At 40.5% G+C, this 26,690-nt stretch overlaps 1 protein-coding gene across 1 annotated transcript in view; it reads right to left on the bottom strand.

Moving 5' to 3' along the window:
* The window catches only part of FBN1 (fibrillin 1), a 233,246-nt gene that overhangs the window by 56,339 nt on the left and 150,217 nt on the right, over positions 1–26,690 (bottom strand). Inside the window, exons 23-36 of the mRNA XM_077764455.1 lie at positions 25,376–25,501; positions 22,894–23,121; positions 20,377–20,502; positions 20,131–20,259; positions 19,226–19,351; positions 18,989–19,114; positions 17,731–17,853; positions 16,504–16,629; positions 14,287–14,412; positions 5,672–5,794; positions 5,406–5,528; positions 4,120–4,245; positions 2,000–2,122; positions 146–268 (exon numbers count right to left, since the gene is read on the bottom strand). Of these exons, the coding sequence (XP_077620581.1) occupies positions 146–268; positions 2,000–2,122; positions 4,120–4,245; positions 5,406–5,528; positions 5,672–5,794; positions 14,287–14,412; positions 16,504–16,629; positions 17,731–17,853; positions 18,989–19,114; positions 19,226–19,351; positions 20,131–20,259; positions 20,377–20,502; positions 22,894–23,121; positions 25,376–25,501 (1,854 nt within the window). The remainder of the gene's footprint in view (positions 1–145; positions 269–1,999; positions 2,123–4,119; positions 4,246–5,405; positions 5,529–5,671; positions 5,795–14,286; positions 14,413–16,503; positions 16,630–17,730; positions 17,854–18,988; positions 19,115–19,225; positions 19,352–20,130; positions 20,260–20,376; positions 20,503–22,893; positions 23,122–25,375; positions 25,502–26,690) is intronic.

Below are 26,690 nucleotides of genomic sequence, written 5' to 3'. Positions count from 1 at the left end.
TACAGAAATAAAACTGAAAGTATAAATCAGTTGTAGGAAATGTTTAAAATTTTATGGTATTACTTTTTTAAAAATTTGAGAATGGGATGTTCAATGCTGCTTTAGGAATAAAAGTATACTTCCCTGAAAAGTTTTAAAATCTTACCAACACAGCCAACTCGAGTTGGATTCAGCTCAAAGTCGGGCGGACAGTCACAGGTATAGCTGCCTGCAGTGTTGACACAGTTCCCACTGATACACGTGGTTGGATCCAGACATTCATTAACGTCTAAAACCACACAGCAAAGGGCACAATTATCAGCCAATGGGGGGCAGACATCACCATAAAATGGTAGCAGTGGATCTGAGGCTCCCAACAAGAATTTTAAACGTTACTAGTTATAATTACGCCTAGAAATATGGTCTTCAACTTCTGAAACAAAACCCCTCAGGAAGGAAATATGTCATAGTCTTTGGTCTTTTTCCCCTGGAACGCATTTAGCATTCAAATTTGTCATCAGGAGAAAATATAACTTTGGAACTAGGAAAAATATTCCAGTCAAGGTAACTGAAAGGAAAACACTACTGTGACCTCGGTCAACCAAAAATTCAGACACAGGTTTTAAGAAAATATATTTAATATGTGTGGCTTGTTATTTCATCAAATTAGAGCAAGATGTCCCAGGGAACCCTTAGGAGCAGGCAACTTCTGCTGCCTCCCCAACAGGGCACGCTTGCCTCGGTGCAGCTGAGTACAAGGCAGACACACTCACGAGGCTTAGTATGCTTCCTGAAGCATACTACGAGAAACTCTCCCATCACTGATGCCGTATGGAATATTTCCCTTTCAGATTCTATTCCAAAAATATGTACAGACTTCCAGATTTAGGACGTGGGTTTTGGCAAATTCTACCTTGTGTAATCCTTTTGTCTGTTTTGAACACTGATGAAATACTCAAGAACAGACAAGCTGACTCAGAGAGAAGAGAATGGGAAATGAGGATACCTTTCTCCTTGGGTTTCCCTCCCAGCCTGCCATGGAGCCAGTAACCTTCCTGTAGATTCCACTGCAGAAAATTCACTTGCTCAGACTGCATGTGAACTTGGAGGGACAGGGTAGGCTAACAGAAATGAGGTCAGACAGAATGATGCTGATGGTAAGCTGGGGCACTGAGGAAGGGGTATGGGCCGGGGAGAGGCAACTTCCTGGGGTGTGCTAGAGGCCTGGCTTGGCGGCATGATAGTTTTAAGAAAATAAGTAAGAGAAGAATGCCTGGGGAGGAATACTCTGGTCCAGGCTTATTTCAGGGAGGTGGTCATGGTAGCGGTGGTCATAATCTGGAGAACCACTGAATCATAGCTTGTGTAGGTAACTGGAAAAAAAACATTTTTTCACGGAAATCCTGGGCCTATCCAGAATGGAACATATTTCCTCAATATCCTTGAATAGACCGGTGGCCCAGGAAAGAGAATGTACATGTCTTGCAAAGTCTGCACTCAATGCCAAAAGGATCCAAGTGATGGTCCACAGAGGGCCTATAGTTTTCTAATTTTTTTTTCGTATGTGCCCTAAGAGTCCCCTGCTCTACAAGAAAAAGATCTACACACTAGAGATTGGTGGCTGATTTCTCTGTATCACATTCTTTTGTGACCATGGACAGGCCATGGTGAGAAGGAGTGGGTGTTATAATGGAGCCATACCAGAACACTCATGACCCCAGGGCATGGTCTTCAAAAGGAAACTTTCTGAAAATGTTCCTAAGGAGAAAAGGAATGGCTGGGAGACCTTTCAGCCAGAGCACCCCTAGAACATTCTTCTATAGCCATGAGCTTGACTGTGAGGCTACAAACTCTGTTCCTTCAATCGTCTGCCACTCTTTCCTCTGCATCCTCACATGTACCAAGTTCCAGGAAATTAATTCTGTGACTCCGTGAATATTCTTGTGAGGTCCCAGTGACGCCCAACAGCCAGGTCCCCAGGACACCTGGGAGCAGGGTTCGATGGGAATGGATGTCTTACCTGTGCAGTTCCCACCACTTCTGTCCAGTTCGTAGCCTATCTCGCACTCACAGCGGAACAGGCCGGGAAGGTTGTGGCAAGTTCCAAAAACACAGATGTTTGGAAGGGAGCACTCATCGATATCTTGAGGAGAGTTACAAAGGGGGAGAAATTAATTAATATTTTTTTCTTAAATAAGTGCCCAGTGTTATTAGGTACCTGATGTTATTAACAAAATGAGGACTGCCGGGGTGCCTGGGTGGCTCAGTGAAGCGTCTGACTCTTGGTCTCAGCTCGGGTCACGATCTCATGGTTTGTGATTTCAATCGCTGCATTGGGCTCTGCACTGATGGTGCGGAGCCTGCTTGGGATTCTGTCTCTCCTCCTCTCTGCTCCCTCACCAGCATGTGCTCTCTCTCTCCCCTCTCTCAAAACAAATAAAAAACTAAAAAAGGCAGACCACCTAACATCAGTCTACATGCTTCTCTTAGAGCCTGTTAGATGATTTGCCAAGTATAGTGAAGCCACTTAGGTGAGAGCTCAGTTTTTTCAGCCTTCATTACATGCCAAGCAGTAGGCTAAGCATTAGATGTATATAATTTCTGGTCTTTCACACAGATCCACGTCAGTTTTGTGAAGCAAGAGTCAAAAAGGCTACCTTAGACCAAATTCTTTTGTTGTTCTTAATCATACATTGTTTTTTAATGTGGGTTATAAAATTTTACAGACCACAGAGGCTTTATGGTAACTTTTGTAATCAGTTTTATAATCTTCTGTATCCCTAGTGCTATGTTGTATGCGTGGTATTGCTGATGGAGATCTAAAACCACAGACGCTTCTTCCAGGCCTTGGTCCCTGCCTCACATTAACATTCTACGTGTGTGTAATTGACACGCAGGCCCATTATCAGCCTTGAGACCGGCTTTAAATAGCCATAACCACTCTGCCAGCAATGATTTGTATTAAGAACAAACAAACAAACACAACCTTCCCTTATAGCATGAAAAGAAGCAATACTTTGTGCCTATTTATGTTACCGAGGTGGCACAGTACCTGTTTTCCTTGGATGTTCAGAGTAAAAGTAAACAAGGCATTAGGCACATGGTCAAGAGCATAATCTGATTTCTTGCCCCAGAGGAATTTTATATCAAACTCCACATATTTAATATAAACTGTATAAAGAACACCTAATGGTTCCATAACAAAGGAAAGTATTTACATAGAACTATATGAGGGAATTAGTATACATGTCATAGCTAAAGACTGATTTTTAGTTAATGTCCTATTAACAAGCAACAATTATTAGTTATGACATTAATCAGGGTCTTATTTAAACTTCTACTGTCAATTGTTATCATTTGTTTACTTCTACCGAAATCTTTTTAGTTCACTGTAGACACTAATTCTTCTCAGTGCGGGATAATGTACTTAGATTTGACAAGTGTGGGGAAAGAGAAGAACCTTGTGTTTCCTAGTGAGAGCTGGCCTTAGCCAACAAGCTCCCAGGATTCTTCTTGTCTGACCAACACTTCTCAGAAAGACAGAGCCTTGCACTGAGAGACAGAATGACATATAATATTATCCCCAAGGGTCCCTTACTGAATGGATTTGCAAAGCACTGCTCTGTGTTCACATGTATTAGATATTTAGAGACCATGTGAGACAAACCCAGTTACATTATTCTACATGTGGAGAAGATTATCTGCTCTGTTATTATTTTAAAGCTTTTATTTCTAGAAACCAAACCGTGGCATAGATTAAAAACATATTTAAAGAGAATCCTTCAACAGGACATTATCAGGGCACCGGCACTTTGAGCTCTTTCCCCCAGCATTGGGGATAAACAGGTCACACTGAGTTACCCACACCTGGTTAGCCTCTCTCTCCTATGACCAATGGATGTACTCTTGTAGACCATCTGGCCATGGCTGGATGTGCAGCTTGTGGCCAGAAAGTTGAGTTTTTCTCTGCATAAAGAGAAAATGGTCCAACTGGAGACCTAATACCTCCACAAAAGGAACTGACCTGCTTAGATGTGAAGGCAAAACACTCCTCAGTTTAAAAAAAAAAAATCAGGACTGTTTAGATAACCTAATCTTGTCAGGCCTTAAAAGGACCTGGGCAGCTTCTCCACCAGTTACCTTCACAGGCTTTCCCATCAGCACTGGGCACAAAGCCCATGTCACATTCACAGCGGTATCCTCCTGGTGCGTTTAGGCACTGGCCATTGCCACACAAATTCAGATTCTCAGAGCACTCATCAAGATCTACAGCCAGAAAGAAACACAAGTTACTCTTCCTTAGTCAGGAGCTTTCCAGTTCCTCACATCTGACTTTTTTTCTTTTTATCATTATCAACTTCCTTAGTGTAGCTGTGTTTTGTCATAATTTCTATGTGATAGGTTTAAACTCATTCTTTTCCCCCCTTTGAATGCGAGCATTGACTAGTCCATGAATGTGGGGTTCAGAGTAGGAATCCTCAATGCTTAAATGATCTCCAGTGATATAAAATGAATCATAAGCCAAATGAATCATTCAAATCAAAGCTTTTTCCAGCAGGGTCACCCACATGAGGACACATCCATAACAGGAAATAACGTGCCGTGATTTGTGCCTATTTCTTAGGTTTCAGACTCAGCTCACATGGGTAGCAAAGACCTAGAACAGCAACTACAGAAGAGGCCAAATGCTCCTGTCTACTTAATCTCAACTCAGTTTTGCTAATAACCACAGGCATTACAGATCAAACACACAGACCATATATATATGTCTGATACATGAAATGCTGAATATTTTCTAAGAAGTAATGGAAGGTTTATGATAATAAAATTTCATTGAGTTAGACAAAAACAATTTCAAATATGATAAAAATTTTCAGTGAGTTGGAAAAATTCCAGGTAAACCACTGACTGGGCCTTAGTTTCTTTTTATGTTTAAATGATTATCCTATGAGCAGAATGTTCAGGATACATTAATGCTTTCAAGTCATATGAAATGGATCTCAGTATCTTATTGAATTCTAGAACATCTGCATCCCTTTTTCTTACACTGCTTTCTACAGCAAGCTCACTCAGGTTTGGCGTGGGAAAGAAGTCCACAGTGAGAAATAGGCACAAAAATATAAAGGCTAAGGATTATAAAAAGAAGTGTGATTTTTTTTTAAAAGTAATGACATCATTGCATACAACGATACCCACAGCAACTATATAATTATATACATGTATGTATATTTAGTAGCTTCTGAGGCCCTAACAGATCTGGCTCCAAATTTCCATTCCACAAGGATGTAGTTTCAAATAACTAATCTTTTCTATTTGAAGTTGTCTATAGCTGACCCAGCCTTCAGAAAAAAACCTGACAGTCTGAAAGCTGTGGAACGCCTGGCTTCTCTGATTGCCATTTCCGCAGTTTCCCCACACGAGCCTACCTGTACAAGTGAAGCCATCCCCCGTGTATCCTTCTTTACAAAGGCAGCGGTAAGAGCCCATGGTATTCTTGCAGTCTGCATGTTGGCTGCACATGTGGGTTCCATTGGAGCATTCGTCCAGATCTTTTGGAAAAAAGTCACATCATTATGAACAAAAAGCATGACCTCCAAAGTCAACAGTATACAAATTTTTTGCAGAATAAATATTTTCATGTTTATAACCCATGCAGCTCATGAGAAGCAACTGCTGCTGTTTTCCAACCCACCAGTGCACTTAATGCCATCTCCAATCCACCCGGGGCTGCAGCTGCATTTGAAGCTTCCTGCTGTGTTGGTGCATACAGCATGTCTGTCACAGTTGTGTGCTCCAATTTCACATTCATTGATGTCTGGAAAAATAACCAGTGGTTTAAAAAAAAAAGTTTAGCACAGATGCCTTTTTGGTCTTTTAAATAACTTAGCAATGGCAACTAGCAACTTCAAAAGTGAAGTGTGAACTTCACTTTCACACTTTCCAGTATAATATAGATTGGTTTAGCATCCACATATATAACTCTACATGTACTGAATAGCTTTAAATTCCAATTTATAGAGAAAGAACAATATGATGCTACTTGCTGTTATTAATTCTAATTAGCATTCATTATTCTAATATGTCCAGTTATTGCAAAACAAAATGAAGCTCTTTCAAGTTGAAGATCTTAAAAAGTGGTTTGCCCAACATTCTATGGTATCAACACTCAATGGTCACGTGTTTCTATTCCCGATATTTTTATTAAATCAATTACAAAGTAATGGTGCACATTGTTTTCATATCTCATACAAAGGAATACAATGTTGTTGGCATACTAGAAAACTTTTTCACTCATATGCTATATATTAAATATATTTTATTCTTAAATGGAATTACTGTATTATTTAATTATGCTTTATTTCTATAAAAGTTTTACTTTAGGTATTGCTAATTCAAGCATGAGTAGAGAATTTTCCTTAAGGCAGTGAGTGAACCATCTTCCCTCATGCTTCTTAGAGTTCTAGCACGTTGGAGACCCAAGCCTTCTTGCATATTTCATGTAAAATTCAAATCAATCCAACGCAGATTTTTCTGTAAAAGGAGTACCAGATTAAGGTCATATTACTGTTAAAAAGAGACAACAGGACTAAAATGGAGTCACTTGTGCTAAGCCCTATATGAGCAAACCAAGACTTAAGACCCAACTTAAATGCAGCCTCTCCCAGGAATAAAACCTTTAACCAGTCAACCTGGAGTTACTTGGTTAGCACTAATGAGGTAATCTACCTGACAGAACTCTTCCGTCCCCATAGAAAGGTGACCTTGCCTGAAGCCATCTGCTCCTTCCTTGTTTCTATATCCCTTTACACTCAAAAAAAGCCTTCCATTTTGTACACCTCGTTAGAGATCCTTTGTATTTGTTAGATGGGGTGCTGCTGGATGTGTAAGTCATGGAATAAAGCCAATAAGACCTTTACATTTTATTTAGTTGCATTTCATTTTTTAACATTACTAAAAGACTTCAAATTCTTGAAAGTTCTCCATTCTCCAAAATTCCATTTCCAAATTTAGCCAAGACAGATTCTATAGTACAGAAGTGTTATAAAAATGTAAAGTGAAATGTTATTTTTCTGTGATATGGTGATTTATAATAATAAATAAATACTTGGTCTCTATCCCTATTTCTGGCACAGAGCTCCTAAAACTCCTGGAATTACCTCGTGATGAGAGCACAAAGGTGTATTTTGTACCACTTATGAGGTGCATTTTGGACTTCACCTAAGCATGGGGTTTGTTGCCAGGAGAATCAACCATGTGATTAGAGGGTTAGAACTTCCAGTTTCAGCCCTGACTCCCATGGGAGAGAGGTTGAGGGTTGAATCAATGACCAATGACCAATGATTTGATCAATCATGCCCATGTAATGAAGCCTCCAATAAAACCCAAAAGGATGGGGTCAGATACCTATGTAATGAAGCCTCCAATAAAATCCAAAAAACTTCTAGATTGGTGAAAATGTGGAGATTTAAGGAAAATGGCTTGCTCAGAGAAGGCCTCGAAGTTCCACACCCCTGACCCATACCTAGCTCTATGCATCCCTTCTATCCAGCTGTTGCTGAGTTATACCCTTTTATAATACACTGGTGATCTAGTGAGTAAGCTGGTTTCCTGAGTTCTGTGATGGGATAGAGGGGAAGTGGGAACCTTTAATTTGTAGGACTAATAGCCAGTAGTTCGAAAGCACAGGTAACAAACTGGACATGTGATTGTCATGTGAAATGAGGACAGTCTTGTGTAACTGAGTCCTTAAACTGTGGAGTCTTTCACTATCTCCATGTAGATATTGTCAGAATTGAGTTGAATTTTAAGACACCCTACTGGTGGTCCAAATTGAAACTGGCACCAGCATCTTTACTCTCCAAACTGAAACCGTTATGAAAGACAGGTACTTAACCTTATAACAACTTTTTCCTTAACTAAGACCAAGAACTCCTAAGTATGGATTCTATGACTCTATAAGGAAACCAACATCTAACACAAAACTTAGGTCAAGAGGGATAGTTTTGGCATGTGAAATGTTACAAGAATTTTCAGTGATCATTTGAAACGTGGCATGAAAAAGAACCTGGGCAAGCAACTTGTGTTTACCCTTCTGTTTACTTAAGAAGCCCAATTAAATTATTTGAAAGTGTTTGGAAACATGCAGTTTGCCAAATGTTCCCTCTGAAGCCCTGAAATGATCCTGAGATCTTTGGCTTCTTCATAACTTCTAGAGCAAACACAAAATAAAATAATGACATTTTTCCTACAAAAATACTTTGTGATATCACTAATAATCATAAAATGAAAATATGACTGGAAGAAAGTTTGAACAATCACAATGTATTGTATGGGTGAATTTTAATGTAACCTTGGCAGCCACATGAACCTATTGAGTTATTAAAGCGGGTCAAGGGAGGCACATACCAGGCAGCTTTAGACTTGTGACTGGAAGCTTTAACCAACTGAATAATTGAGCACAGCAAATTCCAAGGAAATGAAGAGGAAGGCCAGCCCAGGGATAATAGTGGTAAGTATGCACGAGAATTCAAGAAAGTAAGCCTGACCTAACGGGCTCCTGGGCTCCCAAACAGGACCATTAACACTTCTTTCTTCCTCAGGTAAAAACACTGGCCTTAATGACCAGTTTTGCAGAGTCCTGTCTTCATTTCCCTTCTTATTTGTCATAGTCTCTTCTGAGTTCAGTAGAAACAATAAGTTTCGATTGCCTAAGTATGGAAGCTTCTAAATGTTATAAAATTAAGGAATTTTTCAAGTGGAAAGAACTCAGAATTTGGCTTCCCTACTTCTCAGTTTCTCAGAGGAGGATACAGTGGTCCCAAAGAACATGGGGACTTTCAAGGTTCCCAAGGTCAGTGGGTGGAAGAGCCAGAACTAGGTAGAACTCATTTTCCCTGTCTCCTTCTTGGCACTCTCTTGCCTGGGCCACAGCAGCATAATCGAGCTGATTTCTTTAGTCACATAGGGACTTTATTCTAAGTCCCACTTTATGGAGTTTTCAAAATCTTGGAATTAACAGACTTACAGAAATTTTCACTCATCTTTTGTATTAAGTACAATTTTCAGAGATGATCATAGCGTGTCAGTCTAGTAATTCTGTAATCTTTTTCTTTCCACTTTTCTAATTACCAAAGGTATCTTGATTTTCATATGGATTTTTTGCTTTCTATATTTAATCTTGCAATTAAGAAAGTTACCACTTCTTTTAAAAGGAGTTTTGGGAAACTCCTTTTTTTTTTTTAAAAAAAAAAAAGGGTGGGCCCTTTTAAAATCAACAATATACTAATATAAATATCTTTTTCTTTTAAACATTTATTTACTTATTTTGAGAAAAAGAGAGAGAGTGCAAGCAGGGGAGGGCTAGAGAAGGAAACATAGAATCCTAAGCAGGCTCTGTGCTGTTAGTGCAGAGCTTGACAAGGGGCTCAATTCCACAAAACCATGAGATCATGACCTGAGCTGAAATCAAGAGTCAGACACTTAACCAACTGAGCCACCCAGGTGCCCCAAATGCTACCATAAATTTCTAATTCAAGAAAATGCATGCAGTTTTATTGCAATGTTTTCAAGGTGAAAAGAAATTCTATTTGCAAGAAGCCATATATTGTAGGCTTTAGGATACTAGGAGATATGATAACTCAGGAGCCAATATTCCATTCTTTATTTTGTGAATATTTGTTTAAGTCATTATCTCACTGACTTACTCTTAGCATGTAACAAGTGAATTAGAAAGAGTTGGTCAGGGGCACTGGGTAGTTCAGTCAGTTAAGCGTCTGACTCTTGACTTTGGCTCAGGTCATGACCTCATGGTCTGTAAATTCAAGCCCCGTGTTGGGCTCTGTGATGACAGCAAGGAGCCTGCTTTGGATTCTCTCTCTCCCTCTCTCTGCCCTCACCTTCCCCCTCGCTTGCTCACACATGCACGCTCTCACCATCTCTCGAAATAAGTAAATAAACTTTAGAAAAAAAGGAAAGAGCTGGTCATAAAGTGTAAAGGCATCCTTGAGTAAAACGTCTTCGCATGTGTATGTATGTGCACGCGTACTACTGGCAACTATTATGTATTAATTATTTCCATGGGAGACTTGTGCCTAAGACTGTACCTCATTATAAAAGCAAACAGAAGGGGAAACTGAGTCATAAGGAAAACAAGCAAACAAAATGCTGTATTCAAACATCTACTCTTCAATAATGTGAAGGAAACATAGCACATGCTTGCCAAGAACATCTCTTTCTGTACAAATGTTCTCTTTCCCCCACAAGTTTGCTCCAGACAGAAAATTCCTTTTTTAAGATTAAGAATAACACAAGCCAAGAAAATCAAGGAAATGCAAATTTAGGGCTGACACTGCAATGTCCTTAACCCCACCGAAGTTCCTCACAAAGACTCAAAGGTCCTACTTGCATGGCTGTCTTGACAGGCAAGGGTGTGGTGTGAGCAGACCCCATGCACAGGATCTGGGTGTGTTCCACTGACATTCAAGTAAGGACTTTGTGCTCTCGGCTGCTCTGGCCTCCTCTGACAGTCATACAAGGAGAGGCTGTATCACCCACACACACCTGCCCTCCCGCCATCTGGCCATCAGTCACAACGGAGCTGGCACACTGTGAGATCTCCTTGGCTGGGCATCGGGAAGAGGACATTCGAATACATGGAGAGGCCAAACATGAAGGCTACTTGGATTTCTCTATTTGGATCCAAATTTGAGTCAAGACTATTTAACTGAACACCCACAGAGTTTTCACAGGCTGAGAGCCAGCAGAGGACAATTAGCAGTGATAAGAAGCTGGAAGGAAATGGGCACAAATTCTCACCAAGTCCTGATAGTTTTGACGTATATGATTCTCTGTCATGGACTGAGCCCCACAAGTAACATTTCTCATGTGAAAAGCAGCAGAGAGTTTGAGAAGTAGAATTATCCAGATATGCTGCTATTTTAATGGCAAACAATTCTGATCTTAGTGGTATGCTTGCTCACTGACTGACTGAGTGAGCACAGGATGGTAGGTAGGTTCAGATGTTCGTTTTTGAAAGCAGGGACCCAGCAGGGATGGCACCTAGCAGCAACCTAGCTCTTTTTCTTCCAGTTTATTGTCTAATTACAATGATGTGGAATGAACAGCAGAAGCCTTGCATGTGGGCCACAGGAAAACTGTAATCCAGCCCCTTGAGCTAAGGACAGAAGAGCTGTGTTCTAGATGTTAAGCAAATGTGCGTTCTCCCTCCATTAAATTGAACATTCCCCTCAGTGATCCCCGTGATTTGAACAAAGCTTAAGGAGAAAAAAGAAACACTTAACATCTGTGTGGGTTGGGAATGTAAGTCAGTGGGTGGATTCTGAACACTGCTAAAGTGATTGGGAGGAAAAAAAACATGTTTATTTGTTAAAATGGAAACAATCAGTAATGACAAGGGAGCCGAAATATTTAGACAAAGCTGTAATGGAACCCAGAGGACATTTTTTTTTAGTTCTCATGAAACAAAGTTCTTCCCTATGAAATAGCATACATATTTTTATAATTCCTTTACAGGGTACTCATCTAAAAAATATGTATGTATATATAAAATACATATGCACATGTATATATATATTATACATATTACGAATGTACACATTGTATGTATGTACATGTATTATATATGTACAAAAATATATTTACATATATTGTCAAAAACCCTGTCCCAGGTTTGTTCTTCACTGTTAGTTGTGGGGCAGCTTGCTTATCCCATTAGGCAAGACACATATCTCTATTTATATTAGTTGCCCAGGACATTAAAAACACTTGTCTTTAACATGACTGTCACCAAGGTAACCTGATGGTATTCTAAGTTGGGAGTGACACTAATTTTAAACTAAAAGCAGGCTAATAGGGCCCTAGTTACACGGAATTAAAAATACATCTTGGCTTGGATTTTTTCAGACTTGTTTTTAAGTATACCAAACTTGCTGCCAATTCCTGTTTGTGCAAGTCATTTCCAATCAAACGTGATACCTTTGGTTGAATAACAGTATTTATAACTGGTGTCACCTCTTTTTCTTCCCTTCCTAATGCACCCCCTCATTCCGTACCTCACTGCAGGGGTGCTGACGCAAGAGGAACACTTGCATAACTACAGAGCACCCTGGTGAGCTGTTCGGGCCCGTGCACCAGCGGAAGGACTAGCAGTAAAATCCAGAGTCGTACTACTTTACGTGAGACTATCAGTATGATGGGCCGTGCATCTATGATACGGAAGTGGCTGTGAAACTCCAGTCTTCTCTCCACGGCGCTGGCTGGGCTTTATGAAATCCAAAAGTCATTTGGGGCTACAATTTAATAGTAAGGGGATGTTGGCCCTTAGGAGAGAATGGAATATTTCTTGGACTTCAAATCTAGGTTTCTGTTCACGAGATTTTACAAGACTCCTGTTCTTAATGTCAAACTGGTGTCACTGGTGTCATCTCATCTAAGACGGGCTACATGGCTCTCATTACCACAGTGCAGACTCAGTTACGAAAAACAAGCCTTTTGTATATACAGAGTAAGATTTCCCTTCTCTAAACTGGTCTCAAGCATGTATCCATAAACAGTAGTACAGAATTTTGCTGAACTGGGTGTTATGTGTTTAATTAAAATAGCTTGCAGATACTGTGTCTGTATGTCTCATTTTATAATGACAACAATAGCTACTATTTATTCAGCAGCTACTGTATGCCAAGCACAGTGCCAAGGGCATCTTATACATCTTATATATCTCATTTACCTGAACTGATATTAATAGTGCATAAAAATTTAAGCTTTTTTCACGGTGAAAGTCCTAAAATAATCGGCCTCTGGATGTGCGTATCTTAGCTGGAATTTGGAACATGAAATTCTAGAGAGCCTTTTCTTATAGGGAATGCAGATTGTCCCATTAGATTAACTTCCTCCTAGCCTCTCGGTTCTTTGGGCGAGTTCAACTGAACCAACAATAGTATTAGCCTCTGTTAGGGAAAATGCAATATGGAACTATCTTACCAACCTCCCCCTTCATTAGTGCCAGACCACCCCTTACCTCAAGTCCTGTATTTGTCCTGAAAGCTAACAATAAAGCAGGAACCATAGACATACTGAGCTAAAAATCATCTATACCCCAGAGACCAGTAGTTGAGATTTTAAACACTGTGCCATTTATTAGAATGGACCCACAGCCATCCTTCGTATGAAGAGGAATACAGTGAGCATGAAGGCATTCTAGCTTCATGCTTCTTTTTATAATTTGGCTAGAATCTGTCATTTTTGAACCAATAGTAATATTATTGGCATTATCTTGTATATCTATAAATTTGAAACTTAGCATTATTGGACAGTTTGGAATGTTAATAAATATCTTTGCAAACTTTCTTGAGAAAATGTTGATATAATTAAGAAAAGGACATTTACCACGTTGCCAATGTGCAAATATTTTAATGTTCGTTTCAATTCACAGGGGCTTGCCAAACTGGCTTTTGGAATCAAAGTCTGTTATTTGTAAAGAAATTATGCCATTACCTAATTCAAGCACACCATGATCTCCATTATGTTTTAAATTATGTTATATTACTATAAGTAACGAGAGTAAAACATTATTATATTATTCCGTATACTTACTATGATGGCCTCTAATTAGAAAACACCAACTAAACACTTAAAAAACAGTATCATCTATACAGAGTGACTTCTTTTATTTGATGTTTAGTAAAATGATCTCCTATAAATGTAGAAAGATTCTCTTATGGACCATTGGTACTAGGCAAACAAAAATTACAAATGGTTTAATTATCACTTCATAAGATTTGCTAAGTCTGAGGAACTATTTGGGCTAAAGCAGCTTAGTATATCAAAAGCACACTAATTAAATGAACTAGAAGACTGATGGGAATTGATGAAATACAGGAATTGTAGGATGTTTCTTTAAAAAAGTAATTTCAGTTGTAAAACCTTAAATGAAATGTTGACAAGGGAGGCTTGCTTTAACAAAGGGATAGGAATGTTTAGTAATTAGCATGTTAACTATAAAATATAAAAATATTTGTAACCTCATAACAATTTGATATTTATAGTGTTATAGTGGTAATTCATTCAATATGCCTTTTTTCACAGGTAAAGGAAAAAACTTCAGTGTAGATCGGATCTAAAGAATTACACATTTCAAAGAAGGGCAGGGTAAGTTAATGAAAAATGTTATACAAAATGCTTTATAATGCAATTAAAATGTTAGTGGTTTTAAAACTTGTATTACTCTATAAGTATGGCAGTAGTCTCTTAACCATCAAATATCTTCTTGTTCAAATTGAAAAACCATACCTGTACAGCCAGTTTTCCCTTTTTTGCCTGAATATCCCATATCACAGTGGCAGATAAATGAGCCTTTGGTGTTTTCACAGGTTCCACTGAGGCAGATATTTGGATTTAGGTCACATTCATTGACATCTGTAAAATACAGATATTATTAATACATGTAACTGTTCGATATCATTGAAAACTTTTTTCCCTGACAGAAGACAAAAAAAAGATCATATTTACAGAGCTCAATTCACACCTGCCACACTCAATTCATACCGCAGCCTACCCGGCAGCCTGGCTCTTTTATCTAGGCCATGAGCAGGAGGTCTGGTAACCAAATAAACGGATTGACTCTAGGCAGCGAATAGAGCCTGTTTATGTGGCAGTCTAGAAAACCTTTTAAAGTGACATATTCTGTTGCAAGATAAAAATTTTAATTCAGCCTGAGACTGCCAACATTTTAGTTTCTGTACTTTAAAAGAAAGTATAGATGCACTAGTAGTCTTAATGCTACTTTTCCAAATTAAAAATTATCTATTTTTTATGACATTCACTTCATTGTTGTTTTAAATTATTTATTTGAGAGAGACAGAGACAGCACGAGTGGGTGAGGGGCAGAGAGAGAGGGGGAGAGAGAGAATCCCAAGCAGGCTCTGCACTGCCAGCGCAGAGCCCGATGTGGGGCTTGAACTCACAAAACCATGAGATCATGGCCTGAGCCGAAACGACTAAGCCACACAGGCTTCCCTATGACATTCACTTTATTTACAGGGCTTCATGAATATTCAATAAGGGTTTTCTGAAGATATAAATGTGACAGAATTTAAATTTTTAATTCTAGACTCTCACTTCTGGCTAAGATGGGAGTCATAGAGTTGGAATTGGCTTTCCCATGTGAAACACCAGCAAAAGGACATAGAGACAACAAAGATAGTGATGCCTGAGAGAAAGAAAATAAGCTAGGTGAGCTCTATAAATGCCCTAGATTACGGAGTATGGGCAGTTTTAAGGCCATGGCATAGGGGAGGGGATGACAGATGGAGCCAAGTAGTGTCCCAGAGTTGAGGGGATAATCCTGGACATCCTGAAAGGGCAAGGCAGCCAGAGTTCACAGGGAAGAGTAAAAGACAGAAGGGAGAGAAGGAGTTCTGGAAATCTGCAAAGGGTCTCTGTCATATATTTAGATGAGGAGTGATCAGTGCATTCAGGTAAGGAAACTACTCAAAGCTAGGGGAAGTACCACTCAAAAGAATTAGAGGGAACAATCATCAGGGCTCACAGAAGTCCTGGAACTGTGCCTGTTCCTACTGGTCAGATTGGAAGATCTCATAATTCAGAAGGGGCTTGCCTTAGTAATGGGGCAAAATAAGCCTTGAGTAACTGCTGCTGAAAAGCTTAACATCAAAACTTTGAAAGGATCCGTTTCCAAATAATTTAAGTGGGCTCCAGAATAAAGCCCAAGAATATTTCTAGGGATACAAAAATATCTAACACCTAGTAAGTTAAAATTTATAATGTCTGGCATTCAATCAAAAATTACCAAGCATTTAGTGAAGCAGGAAAATATGACCTATAATGAAGAAGAAAGTCAATTTACCAAAATGACCCAGAATTGACACAGATGATGGAATTGGTAGACATGGACATCGAAGCATTCATTATAACTCTATTTCACACACTCAAAAAGCTAGAGGAATGATTGGACACACCAAGTAGAGGCAGAGAAAATGTGAAAAATGACCTAAATCAAATTTTTAGAGATGAAAACTACAACGTCTGAGATTTAAAAAATACTGAATGGGATTAGATACTGGAGAAAACTGTTACAAATTTGAAGACATAGCAATGGAATACGTCAATACAATCAATTCTAGAATTTATTGCATTCTTGTCAGAAATAAATTTTGCTTGCCTTTAGTAAAAATATTTTAAAGTCTTAGACTCTAGTCACAGCAGAAGGGTTAGGGGGACAGAAATAATGCACAGACATAAAATAAATGTATGTGTAGAGTTGACCAATGGTTAGCTCAGTCCACACAATGTATCTGACAAGAACATATCACAGTCACAAGAAAGTTGCTCTTTGGACTGCTGGCTTTGAAATATTAGTAATATGCTTCTAAATATCCTTACTTTCCCCAAAGGATCCATTTATCAACTACCTAAACTAGTGCTAATATAATTTAACAGTGCTTGTGAATACCCAGACAAATGGATGATTCTGTTTTCTTTGCTCACCTACACAAGTCTTCATGTCTTCAGATGCCATGAATCCATCATAACATAAGCACCTGTACTCCCCAGGTATGTTTGTACACTGACCACCATCACAGATATTGGGGTTATCTTCACACTCATCAATGTCTGCAGAGAATAAAACCAACAATAGTACGTTGTTAATATTAGTTCTATTATTAAGGGATGAAAAAGTCCAGTAAACTCGGCCTATTTGCATAAGAGAATTAGTTCTCAAATCCAAATGAAGCTTTAAGTTTCCCATCAATTTATCCTGGGTGAAAAAGCAGAAAACCATTTACAAGATTTACAGTATACTGTTCAGGATCAAGACATCCTCTTAGACATCCATCATTTAATTAGCAATTGTATTCCTGATACAAATTTATCATTCAACCATGATTATGAATTTTATTTTTCTCACTGTCAAATGTAAATGCCTCAGACCTATCGTCTGGTTTACTGCTATTTTAACGGTGAAGTTTGCTTAAAATAAGCTTATCAACTTAGATGCATTTTTAGTAAAAATATTTATTTTCAACATTTAACTATTAGAGTCAACCTTACATTTCAGCTTTTCAGGCAGATTTTTCTAGATCAGACAAAATGATTTTCAGTCCTAAACTCAAGTCCTCTGGTTAACCAAAACCAGAATGAAAACCCGTCTTACCCACCTCCGTTCTCATCCCTAGCTCGCGACACAGCTCTTCCAGCCCAGGATGATACCACAGACAGTGAAATTTAGAGCAACAGTCCTCTAATTTAGCACTTATTTGTATTTGAGAACTTGTGAAAACAGATTATTGGGATCTATCCCCAGAAGTTTCTGGTTCTGTAAGTCTGGGTAAGGCCCAAGATTTTGCATTTCTAACACATTCTCAAGTGATTCTGATGCTGCTGGTCCAGGGAATCTGGACCCTAAGTAGCACTGAAGTAAGCCAAAAGATCAGATTCTTCAAAATTCTGATTAGTAAAGAAACTGTAGTTTATACTCCATATGCCAGGAACTGTGCTAAGCACTCTATACACTCCTCCACGTAAGCAATCTGAACCTCATCTTTTAGATAAGGAATTTGATGCAAAGGATCTTTATCAAGGACACACAGCTAAAATATGTAACAGAACAAAATTTTGAACTCAGGACTGTCTGACTCCAAAGTCTGGGCCCTGAACCACTCTAGGAGTGGACCTGTTACTGAGGTACTTCAGAGGAAGCTAAGTCCTACTCACCAGTGCATGACCTCTGGTCGGGCATCAGTGCGAATCCCGGCTGACAGCTACATTCATAGCTGCCTTCAGAGTTTGTGCAGAAGGTCTCACAATTACCATTCATTATGCTGCATTCATCGATGTCTATAAAAAATAAAAATAACGTCACCTTTCTCTGTGTTTATGATCACAGCATGAGTTTAAAGTTTCCAAAGGAAAACAAAACAAAACCATCCTAAGGCAACTGGAAGTCATTGTGTCATTCAATTCCTTCAACACATATAAAGGACAAACCTACTACGTGCTAGAGATAAGAACCTAATAGTGAGTGAGACAGATCCTATCCCTACCCTTCATCATGCTTATGTTGCAGCCGGGGAGTTAGGTGAACACAGTTCATGGTGTGCCACATGCCGTGTAGGGTAAGTGCTAGGGCTATGAGAACAGCCCCAGTTATGATAATGGACACATGGATGAAATTCTCTGGGTCACATATTGTAAACTGGACATTCATTTAGATCGGCTGAGGTTCCAATCCTTTTCAAGAACCTCAGTTGGAATTCTGAGTTGTCCTGGGCCATGTTTCAGAAAAATTTGGGCTGATTTATGGCTTTGGGTGGAAACCATGTAAGACTTGGCAGTTCCACATGATGTACACCCCAAACCAGGCAAAAACTGGCAGCTTTTAAAAAGTTTCACTTTGACTTTGGGCACAATAAACCCAGAGGGCTTTCTGTGCCACTCTTCACACTAAACCCACAGAGGGCCCTCTACAGAGCAAAATGCTTGTCCACAAAACCCGGTCTTTAAGGAGTGCCAGACCTGGCCTTCATTTCAGCGTAAGATATGAACAGAACACGGTCTTCTTTCCAACAATTATTCTTTGAAATCTTTTAGCTGATCTGAACCACCTGAGGGCAGACACCGTACCCTATGTTTTTTGTCTTTGTCACAGAACTCAGGCTTTATGGCGCGTGGTTAGTAATCACTTGCTGATTTGCCTGGGTATGCGTGTGCATAAACAAAGCACGTGCTACCATTCAAAGCAGCATGGCTCAAATTATACTTGTTAGAGCTAAAACATCCAATATCTTTAATTTAAATGGTTCTTTAAACAGACAAGGGAGGTGAGATCCAAAGATTGTGGTGACCAAAATAATTTTACTTACAGGAAAATAAGAAAGATGAAGTAAGAGTAACTAGTGATGAAAAAGGAACTCGGAGAACATCGTTTGAGGGTTTTAGAAAGAGACTAAATAAAATGAAAGGGAGAACTTACCGACACAGAACAGCCTGTCAGGAGTCGGATTATAGCCAGGGTTGCAGGCACACTGATACTTCCCTACGAGGTTCACACAACGGCCGTTGGGGCAGAGGTTCGCACTCAGTTCGCACTCATTGATGTCTGTTTAGAAAATAAAAATAGGAAACGTCCAGCCAGAAGCTTCTGACTGTGGCAGAGGCATAGGTTGAACAGCTGACCACAAATAAATGGTCTGAAAGTCTTCTTCCTTACCTATACATGCTGAGATATTGGGGGACAGCTGATGACCCGGAGGACATTCGCAGCGGAAGCTTCCCTCTGTGTTTAGGCAGACGCCTCCTCGGCACAGGAGTGGATCTCTCTGACACTCATCAATATCTGCAAAATGGCAATGGCCCATGTTGATGATGGCGATGGTGTCCTAGCCTAGGACCCCAGGCCAGTGCCCTCCTCAATGCTCCCAGCTGCGAGAGTGCCGAATGCTCATGGCTCACAGGCTCCCCTCCTGGAGAACCGCTGACCACCTCACCCAGAAATGCCTGCGAGGTGAGAATTATACTCCACCCCCATATTGGGGGCTGCCCATGGCTGGCACGGGGCTATACAATCTGGCCTCCTTGCCTAACGGTGGGACAATTCTTTGGTGTCATTCACACTCTAGAGGCCCCCTGCAGGACCAGGTTAAGGCTAAGAGACCTCATCCCCTGACCTAAGTTGCTTCCCTCACTTCCTTTCAGCTTCTTTCTGAGAGTACTGCCTCACAAAATCCCCATCACAGGCTTCTTTCTAGGGAACCCGATCTAATGCAGCCAGTGTAATCAATCTCTTTTTCTAGAAATGTTGGACAGAAGCCCGTCATGTGACCTCTAATACAGCTAATGTTTGAATTGTTCTCTCTTCCCTGGGATGTCTCTTCCAGGTGTCAAACTCACTTCTTGGACCCATGACTGGTATCCCAGGCGACCTGCCAACCCACAGCATGAATTCCCTCAGACTTTCTGCATGTCAGTCTCCGTCTGTCCCACCCTGATTCTGGACTCACTGGTCAGGAGACCAGTCCACTGGGGCAGCTGAGGAATTCCCGGAGGGAGGCTCTGAGTCATCAGAGCTTCGGGGAATCCCTCTCTTCCTCGTGGATCAAACGGTCTCACACTTACCCATGCAGTTCTTCATCATCATGAATCCACTTTCATAGCCCTCATCACACTTGCATTCAAAGTCCCCTGGGGTGTTCACACACTGGCCTCGGCCACAGAGGTCCGGGGATATTCGGCATTCGTCGATGTCTGAATGAAGGCAGTAAGCAGCAGCATGTGAGTATCAGGACAGCTTTCATTCTTGTGGCAGTATGTGGCAAGGTGAGGGGTCTAAAGGGTGTCCCGGGACGGGGGCCCTTCACTGACCTGTGCAGTTCCTTTCTTCAGAGTCCAGAGCAAAGCCACTGTCACACCTGCACTTAAAACTGCCAATGGTGTTTCTGCACTTGCCGTGGGTGCAGAGGCTGGGAATCATCTTGCACTCATTGATATCTTCAAGAAAAATAAAATGTGCAGAAAGTTACTGAGCATTCTATAAGGAGTTCTCCATGCCCCTATTTAAATTTTTTTTAAATATTTATTTTTGAGAGAGACAGAGAGAGAGACAGAGAGAGAGAGACAGCACAAGCAGGGGAGGGGCCGAGAGAGGGGGAAACATAGAATCTGAAGCAGGCTCCAGGCTCTGAGCTGTCAGCACAGAGCCCATTGTGGGGCTCGAACCCATGAACTGTGAGATCATGACCTGAGCCGAAGTTGGACAATTAATCAAATGAGCCACCCAGGTGCCCCTCAATGGCCCTATTTAAAACCTAGGTGGTTGGAGGGTCCTGATTTAAGGTCTTGGCAACATGCATTTTATTTTATTTTTAATGTTTATTTATTTTTGAGAGAGAGAGAGAGCAAACGAGAACGAGCAGGGGAGGGGCAGAGAGCAAGGAAGGGGGGTTGGGGACGGGGAAGGAATAGAGGGTCTGAAGCAGGCTCTGCGCTGACAGTAGAGAGCCCAACATGGAGCTCAAATGCATGAATTGTGAGATCATGACCTGAGCCAAAGTCGGATGCTCAACCAACTGAGCCACACACGTGGCCCTTGGCAATATGCATTTTAAAGAATGTGTGATGACCCATGAGAACTATGATTTTGTAAACATTTCTAGTCTTTTAAACCTCTACACTTTAGAAAGCATTATTAGGGAAGTAAAGAGGGTGTTTATTTGGACTTCTACAGAGCAGCACACTGCCTGTTACATACCAAACACTTATGTATTTGCTGAATGAATGAATAAATATTCTAAGCCACTAGCCTCCATGCTTAAAAGTATATAGAAGGTAACTGGAATATATTGCTTGACAGAACCAATTGAGAGTATAGTGGAATTAGATATTCATCTATTCTCTTTGATGCTTGTTTGGGTACACCTAAAATGTAAGAATGGCAAAAAAAGATGCCATTTATAATTTAAACTATTTGTAAATACTGTATACTATTTAAAATGTTTTCTCAATTGATATTAAGGTGTTATTAATATAATTAAAAGAGTTTCTTGTACACTAGGAGACTGCACATGTACCCTGTGAGCTCCTCTCAGGAGTCTTTTTTAAAAAATTTTTAAATGCTTATTTATTTTTGAGAGACACAGAAATGGAGAGAGACAGAGTGCAAGCAGGGGAGGGGCAGAGAGAGCAGGAGACACAGAACCTGAAGTTGGCTCTAAGCTCTGAGCTGTCAGCACGGAGCCCCATGTAGGGCTTGAACTCACAAATGGTGAGATCACGACCTGAGTTGATGGCAGATGTCTAACCCACTAAGCCACCCAGGTGACCCTCCTTTCAGGAATCTTTCTAAAGCAAGATCTAAAGCTCAAGGGATACAAGTTCATTCCTACAAAATGTCATGAAAGGCAGATTAAATCTCCAGAATAAGTCCTTCTGTGGCAATGGATTGCCACAGTCTTTGGAAGTAAATCATTCAAATTCCTCTGAATTTACTTAAGAGACATTTAAGAGGCCATCTAGAAACGGTCTCTCCAGATAGAATTTTAATCCCCAGGGCTTCTTGGACTGAACACTTGGTACAAAAAAAGTTTACACTTTTTATATAAGAATAATTAAGCAATATTTATATACTCATTCCCCAGTTTTATAAGCTGATTTAGTCATGAAGTGTAATAACGAGGCCCAGACATATTGGGCAACCAAGATAAAAATCTATACCAGGAATATAAGCTGAGGCTCTCTGAGAAACTGGAATTCTGAGAAAGCAGTCATGATTTTTTCATGTGCTAAAGTAAACAAGTTATGCATCATTGTGCATAAAAAGTTAAATCAATTTTGGAATGAGATTAAATCTCTAATTTCTTGCTTTTTTACATGAATTTTAGATTATAGCATAATAAACCAAAATAGCGTTTGAGATATCACAAGGCACTGGAACGGGTTTGACACAGGAATGACTTTCACTGTATTTCAGACAAAGAGGACCTGACACTGGCTTCTCATGCCACTCATCCCTATATATATACTCAGGTGAACTGCAGTGACCTGGATTAAATCAGCAGATAAAACGTCAAATCATAGAATTAAAATTCCCCAAGAAGATTTTCTTTTTGTTTCTAGCTGCCTTAGGTAGGATAGTACTGTAATCTACGTTAACACTTAATAAATGGCTAATGGGAGAGGCAGAGACCTTGGGAAGTCCTGGAGGTGGGGAAAGAGAACCTGTCACAGAGGGAACGTTTGCTGTCTGTTAACCCAGCAGGTGCACGATGGACACTCAGATCATCGAGGGATGGTCTCACTGGTGGTGTTCACTGTAATGCTCCTCGTAGCAGAACACCCTGTCCATCTAAAAAGAGGAACAACCAAGCACTGAAACCGCTGTACCTTTGAAGAAAGGTTTTCCATTTGTGATTTCCTTTGTGGCGAATCCGGGCCCCCTGGGGCAGAGCTCCTCGTACTCAGGTGTGTTCCTCACAGGACACTCCTCGCATTCCTCGGTACCCCAGGCTGCCCCGACCGAGCAGCAGCAGGCATCCATGCGGTGGCGGCCAGCAATGGGCAGAGTGCACTCCTCATCCTCGTACCTCAGGAAGCAGGTTTCCACACGGATATCTGCCAGACGGAACACACGGAGGCTGACGACAGCTACTCTGTGGTCACTGCCCTCAGCTGCCACCGGGTTGTGTCAGGCAAAGTACAATATACACCATAATCTGTGAGGTACTTATTGGCTAGAATGACCTTTTTTTTCCCCAAAAGGAGCCCAGGCTTTCTGATGGGTAGTCCCACCTAATAAAGACTGCCTTTTCTTTGGCAGCTCATATTTACTTGCACCTCCTATTTCTGGAAACATGCCTTTCAGTTTTAGGCACCTTCTGATAATTCTACATAAGGAACAGTATCCTGAAAAATCCCGCAATGCTCCCCTTACAGACATGCTTACTACGCATGCATGCACTCCATGATGCCTTGACGTCTCCTCTTTAGCTGCAAAGAAGCTGCACTCTTTATCACTGGAGAACATCTACGCCAGCTCCAGCATACCTCGTTTTTGGAGAGGTGCAATGTTAAATTGCAAACTGAAGACTTCTCTACTTGGGATGAAAGGGGAAAAACACAAAGAAAAGCCACCCATGCCTCTTCTCAAGTACTTCTTTCACTTCCACGTGTGCTTATGTGTACATTCTTTGGGGCACATGTGGATACCTCTGGCCCTAATCCCAAATTCGCAGAATTATGAGGAAGAGTAGGAGAAGTGACATGGTGGATGTCAGAAGACCTGGAGCTTGGTCTTGCTCTGCAACTAGGAAGCTGCTTGTCTTAGACAAATTATTAACCCTGTTCCTGACTTTCCAGATCTGTAAAATGGTGCTGCACCCATCTCTGAGGGGGTACTGTGAAGCTCAGATGAGACTGTGTGTCTGGAAACTGTAAAATGTAATTAAAACTGAAGGCATTATCTTCCCTCTCTTTCTCCTGCACAATGTGGTCTTTAACCATTCACCTAAGTGCTTGAACTTCCTTTAGTGTTAGAAAGCTTCTGAAGTCTTCAGGGCAACTTTACATATAGGTTGCCTCTAATAAAATGGACAGCTCCTTTTTAAATGATTTCTGAATTAAACACTGAAACGTCTTTCAACTGAAGAACCTGGAAGAAGGTTCTCATTAAATGCTCATTCCTCCTAAACAAAAATGTTGACTGAGCGAAATAAGTCAGGCAGAGAAGGACAAATATCATATGTTTGCACGTATAGGAGGATTAGGAGGAACTTGACGGAGGAACAAGGGGGAGAAGAAGGGCGGAAATGGTGGGGGAAAGGGAGAGAAGCAAACCATGAGAGACTCTTGAATGCTGACAAAAACTGAGGACTGNCCAGATGAGATGAACTGACATCCATGGTTGCAATAAGACTCAAGCCACAGGATTCCACCTTTTCTGTCCCATATTGCTTTATTACAAGCTATAAAGCTCTATACTTAGAGATTTGTTAGTTCTAATTCAAAAACAATCTGAATCCCTTAACGTCATATCACTCGTTTAACCATCTATAGTGGTCCTTCACTAAGGACGATCTTCAGAGGAATATGGTTTCAGATACACAATGTATCTGAGCATCATTTTCAATGTCACAGACTGAGAGATCACAGAAACGGGTGATCCAAGAGACATATTGCTGGCAGTCAGAAGCCATAGAAGTAGCATTAGAATAAGTCTGCTAGATGCCACACAGGACAATGGAATTTCAAACCTGCTGTCATTAAAAGTCCACAGAGCAACTTTCTAAGAACTCAGGGTCCCATCTTCCATGTCACTGACACTTGGGCTTGAGCAGTTGGCATGGGGAATCCCACCATGATTAGAAGTGACAGTACACCTGGGCTCCTCCAGGTTCACTATTCAGGACTGGCACTCTTCACTCATACCCACAAGGGTGTCCTGCAAGGACCTGTCCATGTGGCCAGTGGCAGGATATGCCTAGCAGGCATAGGTTACCATTTCCAATCAAGCAAAAGTGTTCTCACTGCTTTTCACCTTGTATCCTATAGTCCATGGTATGTGGGGGCAGATTTAAGCGCTTTGAAATAATAACCATGATGGTAATGATTTAAGGAATAGTTACACATCAATAAAGAACTAAAGTTTCTCTTCTCTAACATGTTCTCTATTCTTTGTACAAATGATAAACAAAGAGGTTGGGTGAGGAAAGCCATTTGTCAAGGAAACCAGCATAGATCTTAGTGGAAATGTTGAATTGGGTGTGTGTATCCGTACTTGAAACCAAAAATTCAAGCTTTCTCTTGTTAATGGAGTTTTTAATAATCTTTAGGAAATGGTCCCTTGAAAAGTAATGAGCTCAGGATTTACCTAGGCAGATCCTCCCGGTGGCATCCAAAGTCATCCCACTGGGACACTGACATTTAAATGATCCCTTAGAGTTAACACATAACCCGTTTTTGCATACTCCTGGGAATACTTCACACTCATTTATATCTATGAAGAGAGAAAAACATGAAGTTAAAATATCTATGTAACACCATGCTGGTTTATTTCATACACAGGGTCATAATTATTCTCACAACAGAAAAGGCCACTTTGAACCAAATAAGTTCACAAAATTAGTTTGCCTCCAAGTAGTTCACGTAAAATTTCTGGGATCTTTGAATAGCAACCAGACTGAATCCGCCTATTACCAAAGTTATAAGAGTTTCTACGTTGGTCCTAGGGAGTAATTTTTTTAAAAGTTTTATTTATTTATTTTGAGAGAAACAGAGACAGTGTGAATAGGGAAGGGTCAGAGAGAGGGAGGGAGAGATAATCCCAAGCAGGCTCCACACTCTCAGCGCAGAGCCTGATCTGGGGCTCAAACTCACAAACTCACAAACTGTGAGATCATGACCTGAGTCGAAACCAAGGATTGGGTGCTCAACTGACTAGGCCACTGGGCGCCCCAGGAATTTTTGAGTTATAGAGACTGGGAGTTGGTGTGAGTTCTTGGTGACAGCTCTGGGTACTATCCACATCTCAGGTAAGACTCCCAGGAGTCACATAACTAGCTTTATGCGGTCAGATGTCTGGAAATAAGTAGAGACGGAAACCTGGTCTTTCAAATTTACAAAGAAGACATAGCTTGAAGGTGAGCATAGAAAAAAAATCCCAGCGAGAAATATGTGGGGTCAGTCAAAAGAGTGACTTTTTAAGTGTCATCTGCTGAGATGTTCCCAGAAGGCACATAAGTAGTTCTAACTCAGCAACAGTCAAGAGTGTTCTGTCAAAGCCTTAGTTGTCCCAGCTTGAGTTAGGGAGAGTCAAAAGGTGCCCCTGGTTCATTCACTCATCATTTACTCAGTCTCTCTCAAATGTACCAGTCTCTCCCAGTTTGCTTAATGGAAAGCAGTACATTCTCTGTACTTAACTTGGAAAACTATTCACCATCAAGTTAATTCAAAGAAAGGCACTCGCCACTGCCAAAAAAGGGGAACATTAGTTAAGAAACATACACCGAGTCCCTATTTAGAAGAAATAACTTTCCAAGTGAGTGATGTTGAAAAATCTATTTGAAATCTTTCCTTGTGAGAGATATAAGTGGGGAGGGGAAGTTTACCTTTTTGGGTTTTTTGTTCTGGCCACTTGTACACCAAAATGTGCTCCCGAGGTCAGATAAGTTATTAACAGTGGGTCT

This window comes from Crocuta crocuta, unplaced genomic scaffold (genome assembly GCF_008692635.1).
Source record: "Crocuta crocuta isolate KB4526 unplaced genomic scaffold, BGI_CrCroc_1.0 scaffold102, whole genome shotgun sequence".
Classification (NCBI taxonomy): Eukaryota; Metazoa; Chordata; class Mammalia; order Carnivora; family Hyaenidae; genus Crocuta; species Crocuta crocuta.
The sequence above is the reverse complement of the archived record's forward strand: the minus strand, read 5'-3'. Positions and strand labels throughout refer to the sequence as shown.